Raw genomic sequence first — 12,169 nt, forward strand, 5'->3', positions numbered from 1 at the left:
AAAATAATTTATCTTTGGGCCGATTATTTTACACAATAATAACATGTTTACATATTTCAAAATAGATAAAATTGCATAATATAAGTTACTTTGGCAATACATTTATCTAAAATTCTTTTAATTTGAAATATTTTCTAATCTGTTAGAAATATAATATCATAATCTCCTTTTATTCTCAAAACATATTAAATCTAAATTTTCGATAAAATATAAATAATCTTATCATATCTAATTCCACAACTCATTTATTTTAAAATATGAAACACATATGTAGGAATGACAAACTTCTGAACATGGGTTCAAATCAGATTATTATTTTTTTTAAATTATTTACTGGCCAACATGCAGTGGATGTGAACCCGGCGGCTGCATGAGCAAGTGCCTCCATCGAACAAAACGTCCAAGGACGAAAGGTAAAATGCTCAATTGATAATACGGGAGGGAAACAAAAATCATATAACTTTGAACCCACATGCATGTCTTAATGAATTAACATGTAAAGCTCGGGTACCGCTTGATAAAAGATCAAGTTTAATGATACTAAATTTTTTATCAACAAAAATAACTCATAGATTACATGTTAAATTATAAAGAAAGCATGCCTATTAAATTAGAGAATGAAAACAAGCATAAATTTATTGTTTAATCTCGAAGAAATATTCTTCTTCTAAGACAATAAAAGAGGAAACCACCGTCTTATGTCTCTCTCTTGATGGGAGTCCCGAGAGAACGTTTGGTATAACCCAAAGAAGAGAAACTTAATCACAAAAATCAGTTTTTCTCTTTTGTTAACTTTCTCTATGCCTTAGGGAGCAACCCATTGGGTTATTTGATCTCATGTGTCTTAGGCCCATCATATAAGACACATGTAACTTGGGCTCTACACATAAGGTGGCCCATACTTAATAAATACAATTTATTAATGACGAATTCATCAAATCACTTAATTAAAGATATAATTACATAGCTTAATCATAAGAAACTATTAATATATATGAGTACATAGTTATTCTAACACAAACTGCATACTTGAATTTGTAAAATGTATCAATACAATCTGAAGGAGCCATCAGGACCACGAAGAACAGAGAAGGATACCCTTCTTATGGTCTGTCCGACAACCAGCCTTCAGTATCGATGAAACTGTTGCTTGTGAAAGCTGCCAATTGTTCTTGAGTGAGCTTCTTCTCCCATGGCACCCTTGCAGTGGTGTTTGAACCGGGCCCAACGCAGTCATGCTCAGCATATGTTACCAATGACCTAAAATTTTTAAATATATATAGAACTTATTAGTTGAGTTGACCATTGTAATTAGACTAAAAACGAGTGACGGTTGATCTTACTCTTGGGCTTTTGCATTCCAAGCATCCCACCCTTCAGGTACGATGATGTCGGTCATCGATGTCCTGTAGAACATGACGGTCGAGTACTCATTCCAAGCTCTTCCCAGATAGACCTTGCCTGCTCCAATCACAGCGCAATACTTGAACACGAACCCAGTTTTGCTGTCAGGTTTGTCTTTCGCATGCGCCGTCAACCACCCTTGCTCATGTGGCGGCCTAATGACACAGTTGATGACAGTATGCTGAAGCACATACGCATACAAATGCGATGCAACGTAAATTTAATGTGACCTAATTGAAAGGAAGAAATTAACTGTTTCAAAGAATGTATGTATACCTCATAAATTGATTGACCAAAGCCAAAGATGAAGTCGACTGCACCTTCGATCCAGCAGTTACTGAACAAGTGGCGACCTCGGTAGTCGCACAAGGTGTCTTGGTACCCGTGGAATCCGCAACCGTGGAAGGAGCACTTATCCCCTCCTATAAGGGCCGCCAATGCCTGAACCGAGTTGTTATTATTGTCATTGTATGTATTCTGTCGTGAAGAAAACTTTGTTATGATCTGGGGATAGCTTAAAATAGTAAGCAAATAAATAATAATAATAGTCATTGCATGCTTAGGATGTATGCATTACATATTCAGCTAATTAGAGATGAATTAATTAGTTTTATTCCTTTTAAAGAGAGAAGAGTGCTACAGAGTGGCAGAGAGGAATTTTAGCTATTCTTTTACCATTGAAATTCAGTTGAAGTTAGGAATGAGCTTTTAGAAATATGTTTACTACCTTTCATTCCAATTGTTATTTCTATATATACTAGATTAGTTATGGATGTCGTGAACAAATCGCACTATCTAACTAGTGAAAAACGCATTTTCGAAAACAAAATATACACATTAACTCAATAAACAAAAGCATGTCCTCGAAGTATTTAATTCATTGAAATCTCCTTTTTCAAATAATATATTATTTATCGAAGTCAATATAAAGTTTTGATACTAATTTGGGTGATCAGATGGAGCCCAAAACAATATGGGATCTAATGTATTTAGCTTCACACTGTACCAGATTCTCAAACAGTTTGACAAGTATGTAGTTTTGATATTTAAGCACGAGCCCTTGATTTTGTAACCCACCGACCTTCCTGTTTAGTATATGCAGAATTTCATTGAAAGTTCAAGATTGAACTCAAGATTTAGGTCCAAATCGTTGCTCTAAATTAATTCGTTTTCAAAAAAGAAACATTAGCAAATGATAGTTCTATTTCCAATTAGACAAGAAGATTATTTTCGCTCGGCCTCTTACCTACGAACCTATCGTTCTTGTAAATACAGGCTAGTTTTCCAAAAAGAATACTCCTTCGCCTCCACTTTATACACATATTTGCATGCAGGCCTGTGGATGTTTAATTTCATTTACGCTTCCATACCCTTTCTTTGATGACATTGAACTAGATAACAGATGTTGGTGGAAAAAAATAAAATAAGAAAGAAACGTAGGTAACAAATATTCTTACCCTAAATCTAATATATCGAACAACAATATTGTCTGCAAAGATCGCAAATGTGGCACTATCCATCGTGTTGGCAAATAATGCAATAGTCGCATTGCAATTAATCAACTGATCAGTCAAAGTAGCATCTGCATGGTCATTCCACTCGATCATCGGGACCCTTCGCCTTCTAGCAAATTGTATCCTTTAGGGATTGGGATGATAACTTTCTCCCTGTACAATAAATTGAACCATTTCATCCACGCTCTACTATATAGATTTTTATTATTTAACCCCTGCATTTTGTTATCAATGCCACATATAGCTATCCTGAGTTAATTTTAACGCTAACAATAGTTAAAAGAATAGAAAATATTCCTTCACTTTAACAAAAAATTAAAAATTAAAAACCTAAATATCCATCATTTGACTAAAATTGATATTTCCGTTTATTTTTCATATTAAATTAAAAAACTAATTCAAGGGTATTAAGATAATTTTTTATTTATAATTATTTTAACTCATCTATATAATCCATTAAAAAAATCTAAAGATAAGGTATTTTTGAGATATTTTAAGTTAAATATAAGAATTAAATGATAAATATGCATATTGGTAGAGTTTGAATGATAATAAAAGCAAAATATATCTTATTTTGTATTTATTTACTAAAAATAATCCTTTCCTTAGAAGTACTTTCTTATTATCTGAATATACTAGCCAAAATTGGCCGGTGGCACATTCAAATGATGTATTAGGTGACAGCTCATGCCAGTTAGTCAATAGTTAACTTTTCTTATTTGGCTATTATCTTCACATAGAATTAATTTTACTATACATGGAATAGAAATGGGCGCTCACCACCTTTCAAGAGAGATAGTAATAAAAGAAACTTTCTTATTTTCTTCCTCCATTTTTTAGCTACTAAATATTCTCTTAGCAAATTATAATATCTTATCTTATAAAAACTTTCCTTACGTTTCTCCTTGTTAAACAAATTTATACAGAGCTGCAATTACAAGATTGATTTGGGCGACAACTCTGTCTAGGTTGGTCAAATATTATAGTATTCCTTATTTGTAACATGCCCAATAAAGAAGTCCGTAACAAAAAAATCATGGGAATTGAATATTCAAGTAAAAAATTATTATTGACATAGCAATCATAAGCACAACGACAACTAGGTCAATATGTTAACTAGGTCAATATGTTAACTAGTCTCATGCAGTCCAACAATATGGTGTTCTAGGGGTCAATGACATCTTTGTGTGAAAACCTACGATCTTGAGTTTAGGTCAAACAATGCCATGATCAGTGTCAAAGTGCTTGGATTCATGATGTCCCTCCTTGCTACCATTGAATGGGTGGTGAGCATGCCGAGGAACATTGGCTTTAATAACAATTGTTACAAATCGAAAACTTAAGGGAATTTGGTTGAGGCTAATGTAGCCTAAAGGTGGTTGATATGGTCTGGTTGTGTGCACATAGCTGAACTGGCTAGGTTGTGCACATAGAGCTGCTTTGGATTATGGTTGTGTCCAACCCTATAGAAGGTGTGTATGAGAGCCCTAAGAGATTGCAGCAATATAGGACAACCCTAGGAAGGATTTAGCAAAGAATGACTCAATGGAAATGAAGTTTATGGCTTGGACATAAAGAAAGATAAGGTATTTTTGAGATATTTTAAGTTACATATAAGATTTAAATGATAAATATGCATATTGGTAGACTATGAATGATAATAAAAGCAAAATATATATTGCTTTTTATTTATTTACTAAAAATAATCCTTTCCTTAGAAGTACTTTCTTATTATCTGAATATACTAGCCAAAATTGGCGGGTGGCAGATTCAAATGATGTATTAGGTGACAGCTCATTCCAGTTAGTATAAGTCACGCAACAATTTATTCAAGATATGAATTTATTGTGTGAAGTAGTCCGCGCAATCGAGGGAAACTATTCATCAAATATTCTCCCGTAGTTATACAATTATAAAACTAAGTGGAATCAATCCGTAACTCCCTGATCTACATTTTTTATATTTACATCCTTCGCAGATTCGAACTGCAACTATGATGAAAATATGATATAATGCCGATGAAGGTGGTGGTGACGGGCGGAGTGGAAGTTAGGGTTATGGATGATAATGGAGATGAGGGTGGATGGGTGATGTTGTTTAAGGGATAAAAACGAAGGAGAAGAAGTGGTCGAGATCCCAAAGAAGAGGGAGGACTCGACAGACAAGGGAGATTAGAAGTTAGGAGAGACCTTGCCAATGGTAGAGGTGCTAGGTTGGTGAAGAGGGAGGAGGGAGATAGGGTAGAGAGAAGATAGAGAGGTAAGAAACTAATATTCTAATAGCATAATAATTTTGGCTACCATCCATACCGTTATAGAGGCTAACCAATAAGCCTTAATAATAATAACTAATCCTAATATTAGTGGAATCCCGTCGATCGCGTTTGAATGCGTCCGATGGTGTTCGAACGTGTCTGATCGCATTCGAACACACAAAATGCGTTCTCTATATCTATGAACACGATGCAGGCGTTCGAACGCGCCCGACCGCGTTAGGATGCACATTTTGTGTTCTTTTTTTTTTGCGAATTTGATGCAGGCGTTCTCAAGGGCATTCGAACGCAACCTATATATATTTAATTTTAATGAAAATAAATAACTAACGTAATAAGAAAAGACTCTAACAGGGTGTATCAGCCCACCACGCTGATAGGCTCTGATACAAGATTGATAGAATCTATAACTAAAAGATCGGCTAGGAATAATTCTTTAAGATCTAAATTTATTGCTAGAAACAATCCGTGTAACCGTGGGAAAATATTTTTCAGATATTATTTAATAGTCAAAAAATTATGAGAGTAATTGGATTGGATCCGTAACTTCCTAATCTACAACTTTGTATTTATGCCCTTCATAGATTAGAACTGTAGTAGGGACGAAAATACGGAATAATGTGGGTGATGGTGGTGGTGACGGGTGGAGTGGATGTTAGGGTTATGGATGGGTATGGAGATGAGGGTGGATTATGGAAGTAATTAAGGGAAGTAGATGAAGGGAACAAAGTGGTCGAGATCCCAAAGAAGAGGGGTGATTCGACAGTCGAGGGAGATTAGAAGTGAGGAGAAACCTTGCCAACGGTAGATGTGGAAGGATGGTGAAGAGGGAGGAGGGAGACGTCTAAAGAGAAGATAGGAGGCAAGAAATCAATAATCCAATTGCATTATGAAGTTGGCTACCATCTACATATTTATAGAGGCTAGTCAACAAGTCCTAAAATAATATGAAACCCTAATTCTAGAGGATTCCCATCGATCGCGTTCGAACACGCCCAATCGCATTCGAACACACTCAAAAAAAGACCATTATCTGGATTCGCGAATGCGAAACAAGCATTCGAACGCGGGCTTTCACAAGGCGTTCACAAGACGTTCGAACGTGTGTTACGATCCTTCCTCGGCTATAGGCTCTGATACCAGCTTGATACGATCCCTCTTTTGGTGCTATGGCTCTGATACCAGATTGTTACGATCTTGTACGGAACTTTGAGATAAGATCCCGAAATATCCCGCCGTTGGATCGCTGTGAAATTTTGATATGTTGTAGGCCCGGAAAAGAGCTTTCCAACGGATCTAGTTTCAGGCGAATCGGAGTTGGGGATCTCGAGATATCGTTCGTTTAGTGGACGAACGTCAGGATACTCTGTTTTTGGATTCCGTGGATGAAGGCACGAAATCCTAGGTAATGGTGGATTGTCGAGGGCCGGTGTTGATGGGGTGGCACCGGTGGAAAAGTGATGGTGGAAGGGTTATGGATAATGGAAAGGTTAGAGATAGCGATGGATAAATTGGAAGAAGGGGGAGAAGAGGGCCACTCCTAAGGGACTAGGGTGATTGGCCTGTCGAGGGAGATTAGAAGCGGCGTCGCCGGGGAGATTGAGGGAACGAGAGCGAAGAAGATGAAGGAGGCAAGGCAAACTCAATTCTCAATATTCAATTCCTATTTTTGGTTGCCCTACACATACTTTTATAGGCTAACCAACAACTCAATCTTATCCTAAAACACAATCTTATCCTAAAACTGAATCTTATCCTAAAACACAATCTTATCCTAAAACTCAATCTTATCCTAAAACTCAATCTTATCCTAAGGTAAATCCAAACTCGAGACGACGTCGGTGAAGTCCGAATCGTATCAACGTGGCATTCACAAGGTGTTCACAAGCGTTCACAAAGCATTTACAAGGGCGTTCGAACGCGACTTCACCTACGTTCGAATGTGACCTACAGAATTTTATTTTAATGAAAAAAACACCTAATGCAATAAGAAAAGATCCTAACTAAGTGTATCACACGCTTCCCCTACCTTGCTCACAAGGTGTAAAAGTAGGGAAAACGCTCCAAAATATTAGTCTTCAACTCCCATGTCACCTCATTGGATGGCTTTGAAAAACCCCTAGACACAAGTATATATCTAAATACTAGACAATGATATCACTCGTTCGCTTAAGTAAAAGTCCGTAGAAATATTAAGAACGAAAGCAGAGATGAACGCCAATATTTTAACGTGGAAAAACCCAAACGGGAAAAAACCACGGATCCAAACTCGAATCAAAACCAATCATTAGAATAGTAGCAGTTACAAGACTAACTCACAAAACAACTCGTCGATTCAAACGACTTTGTTCCTCTCAGTCTTGCTCGCTAGAACCTACGATTCACTGCTTCTCGTGATTGAAGTCCAACGTTAGTAACCCTCGAGATTGATATTTCGTCTAGATAGCCCTTAAGACGAAAGATTAAATTTTGTTGATAAGTGGAACTTTGTTAGTTGAAGAACTGATGTAGCCTTAAGAAGTCTCCTTCAATAATGCTTCTTCAACCACCCTAGAGATAGGGCATCACAATCCTTATATATGATCTCCAAGATAGAGCCAAATCCAAGTCTTATCCGTACTCATGAAAGTCCAATTTTATCAACCTTCATTGGTGCGTTCGAATGCGGCCCAGGTGCGTTCGAACAGCATGACTTGATCTAAGGTGCGTTCGAACGGGCCCGAGTGCGTTCGAACGCGACAACTTGAATTCTTCAGGTTGCGTTCGAACGCGTTTGTGAACGCAGCTCTCAGTCTGTGTGAACGCAATACCTGCGTTCGAACGCATTTGTGAATGCAGCTCTTGGTTTGTGTGAACGCAAGTACCCACGTTCGAACGCATTTGTGAACGCATCTCTCGGTCTGTGTGAACGCAAGTACCTGCGTTCGAACGCGTTTGTGAACGCGGTGTGAATTCAATAGCTTTTCTCCAATAATTTTGCAATTCTTCAAACTAGAGATATTCTAGACTTGTATAAAGCTCATATACATGTAAAAATACACTTAGAATATTTTTTACACAATTGCCAATAATTAAAAACCTAACAATCTCCCCCTTTGGCAATTTGTGACAAAACATCTAGTTTACAAGATATTACAAAGAATTCAAAAATGAGCATTCAACAAGTCTAGTACTTTTAGCACATCAATCCCTGCAAATAAAAATATACCTAACCAAGATCAAGTGAAAATAACTTGAAATGAATAACAATCCAAACACAAATTATCAAATAAGCAGTTCACAAGTACTCAAGCAGTAAACAGAACCTAGTAAACTCCTCCTATGCCATTACTCCCCCTACACCAGTAAACTCCTAAACTCCCACGTCTAAACTCATACTCACTCTCTCCCTTTTTGGCAAAAATGCCAAAGCCTAGGAACTCGGAGGGAACTGACGATGAAGAATCGACAAGACAGAGTTGAGAACGGTCCCCTGACGTGCTTGCTCAGCTCATAAATCATTCACGACCGAATGGAGGTCCTGCACCTGAGTGCTAAGCTGATCGAAACGGTCAGAGAACTGTGGTAACTCCCCCTTAGTGTGAGATGAGTCATCGTCCGAACTATCGTCAGAAATATCATGGTGTGCGGAACGTCCAGCGGCAGAAGAGGACGGCTTGAGAGGAGACGACTGGTCATGAGCTTGACTCCGCTTAAGAGTAATCCGATCCAACGGTTTTTGCGAAGTAAGAGAAGGTTCCGTGGCATCCACACGCACCCCACTCTGAGTGCACAAAATTGTAATAAATATGCCAAACGGCAACCCTTCACGGGGCGCTTCTTTCTGTGCAGCTGTTAGAATGGAATCGTAGATTACCGCAGCCAAATCAACAGAAACTCCCGACAACATCTCATGAAGGAGGAAGGCACGATCATGACTAATACTGGAATGGTGAGTCTTGGGGGTGACATTGTATAGACAAAGCAGGTGAAGCATGCGAGCCATTGATGTTAGTTTCGCATGAGGCATCATATTGCCCTTCCAACGTTCCCCTTTAATTAACACAGTACCAGCAAATTCATTAACATCAGGGAGTGGAGCAGACGATGGATACTAGAACTCACCATCAGGAAGTTGGAGTTTTGCACGAATAACATCGGAGTCCAAGTAGATCGAAACTCCACGGACTGTAGAACGTATACAGCGCGTTCTAAAACCATGGCATTACTGAAAACATCCCTAACCACTTCCACATATGCATTCCCGCTCATCCGACACATGGATAACCATCCTCGCTCAGTAAAGATCTGTTTGATCTCCAAGGCAAAAATATAAGAAATGACCACGGGCCATTCACAAATAACAGATGAGTGCCAAAATTGTGTTTGTAACGCCCCGCAGCCGTAGATGTCGAAAACTTGGGAGCCGAAGTAGGTGAGGAAGGCGGCCTAGGTTTCTTGGAAACTGCAGCTTTTCTAGGCATTCTTGAGAAAGAAACAAGATGCAAGATTCAATACATACTCAAGGCAAACAAAAAGATAGCAAGAAATAAAAAAAATTCAAGAAACCATGAAGGCCCTAAATGAAATCCATCATCCACTTGAAAACGCTAAGATATCATGTTCAATCACACAAGAAACATCAAGATAGTAACTTTAACGTGATCAAAACTCGAAAACGCACGAAATCAATCAAGATCAAGAGACTTAATTGAATAAAAAATAGGAAAATTGATGGATGATCATACCTCGCAAAAGTGAAGAAAAAACTAAGAAATTCGGCCGAAAAATGCTAGATCCGGAGGAGAACAACCTTTTAAAAGGATTTGTAGTGAGAAATTTGATGAAAAAGACCAAGATCTTGAAGATTTGAGAAGGAGAAAATAAAGGGTTTTTAGGGTTTGGAAGATGGAAGATGAAAACCCTTGGGTTCGGATGCAATATATAAAGAATCCTCGAGTGCGTTCGAACGCGCCAGTCTGCGCGTTCGAATGCGCCAGTCACCGCGTTCGAACTCAAAAATTTGCGTTCGAACGCCCCTTTTTTTTTAAGTAAAAAATCTAAGAAAAAAATCAAAAAATCATTTTGGAGATGCACCTCTAGAAATTCAAAATAGATTCAAGACATAGAATATGACAATCGAATGAAATAAGTCATACACAGATCAATCAAATCATCAAAAGTATATTATAATTAATTCTAATGCATCACTCAAAATTAAATTAATCTTGATTGATCATAACAATATGCATATGCAAGGTGAGCATAGATAATATGAAACATTCTTCTTAAATAAGCTTTCCTATTTAAACAATGATACAACACAGTAGTCAAACCGACTTAGTATTTAAATTTGCACTTTTCGACTTATTCTCCATAACCGAACAGGAATTTTTCCTGTATTATTTTTTTTATACATAAACCATATAGGTGCAATGATGGCTATCACACATGAGTAGGTAGCCATTTTCTTGTAGTACATATCGTACATATCAAACAATGTGCAAGAAGATATTCACAAACATCAAAAAAAATTTTATTTAATTTGCAAGCAATGTACTGAGTCAAACTGGACTCTAAACAAGATGGCTTTCACACAAACTCATTGTAGCTTTTTTCATTGATCTTTTATGAACACATTTTTGATGACTAAGCATGAGGTGAAACTGTGCAAATCAACGTCAATAGTGAGCTATTTTAAAAAAAAATTTCATGATGTCATGCTCACTCAAGAATATACACACGTTATGAGTGCATTAAATTTCGTTTAATTATCATAGAAGTCGAGAGAGTGAACAAGTCAGAAATGATACAATATAGTGCAAGATGACAAAATTGACTATAATAACTCATAATCACGAGAAAAATCATATTTATATGTTAAGAGTATATTATTGAATCTAGGAGTGCATCAATTTTTTTTATGACAAAAACTCTTGACAAATCTGAAACTAAAACCAAAGAAAAGTTCAGAGTAAAGAAAGCCTAAAAAATGAAAAGAGATAATAAAAATAAAAAAAACACGCAAACCAAAACACGCAAACAAAAAAAAATCAATCCAAAGCACAAATCCCTAAAGAAGTACAAAGATACTCAAATCTCTGTAAACCCAAATATGATAGCTCCCGAGTCATACGTAAACCAGATACCTAAGTCAACTGTGCCATCGACATATTTTATGATACGTTTCACAGCAAACAAATGTGTCTCTTTAGGTTCAGACTGAAACCTAGCATACACACCGACACTAAATGCAATGTCTGGTCTATTAGCAGTAAAGTACAAAAGACTACCAATCATGCTCCTATACAGTGTCTGATCAACACTTTTTCCTGAAATATCCTTATCTAGTTTGGTAGTTGTACTCATAGGAGTTCTAGCATGTTTTGTATTTTCTAAATCGAATTTAGTCACAAGATCCTTAGCATACTTGGTTTGAGCGATAAATATCCCTCTTTCTAACTGAGTAATTTGAAGTCTCAAAAAGAACTTTAACTCACCCATCATGCTCATCTCAAAATGACTATGCATAAGATCTGCAAACTCCTTAACTAATGATTGACTCGTTGCTCCGAAAACAATGTCATCCACATATATTTGTGCCACAACTAAACTCTTGTTCGACTGTCTAATGAATAATGTCTTGTCCACTCCCCCTCGAGTGAACCCCGCATCCACTAAAAAAAGTGGTCAACTTCTCATACCAAGCTCTTGGAGCTTGTTTTAGCCCGTAGAGAGCCTATTTCAGTTTAAATACATGAGAAGGAAATTTTTGATCTTCGAACCCTTTCAGTTGTTCCACATAAACATCTTCATTCAGAGTACCATTCAAGAAAGCACTTTTAACATCCATTTGAAACAATTTAAATTTTAAGTGACAAGCAATAGCAAGCAGTATATGAATAAATTCTAATCTAGCAACAGGAGCAAATGTCTCATCAAAATCTATACCCTCAACCTGAGTATATCCCTGTGCTACGAGTCTAGCTTTATTTCGAAC

General features: G+C 37.0%; 1 protein-coding gene across 1 annotated transcript; it reads right to left on the bottom strand.

Annotated features, from left to right (window-relative positions):
• Nucleotides 1-1,103: 1,103 nt before the first annotated feature.
• On the bottom strand, nt 1,104-3,011 carry LOC140790564 (probable pectinesterase 29). The gene is made up of 4 exons (XM_073140690.1): nt 2,862-3,011; nt 1,681-1,845; nt 1,344-1,585; nt 1,104-1,260 (listed from the first exon to the last, which is right to left on the bottom strand). The coding sequence occupies exons 1-4, from the start codon at nt 3,009-3,011 to the stop codon at nt 1,104-1,106; spliced, it is 714 nt and encodes a 237-aa protein (XP_072996791.1).
• Nucleotides 3,012-12,169: the final 9,158 nt, after the last annotated feature.

The sequence above is a fragment of the Typha latifolia genome, chromosome 6 (assembly GCF_019914945.1).
Source record: "Typha latifolia isolate L0001 chromosome 6, TyphaL0001v2, whole genome shotgun sequence".
Classification (NCBI taxonomy): domain Eukaryota; kingdom Viridiplantae; phylum Streptophyta; class Magnoliopsida; order Poales; family Typhaceae; genus Typha; species Typha latifolia.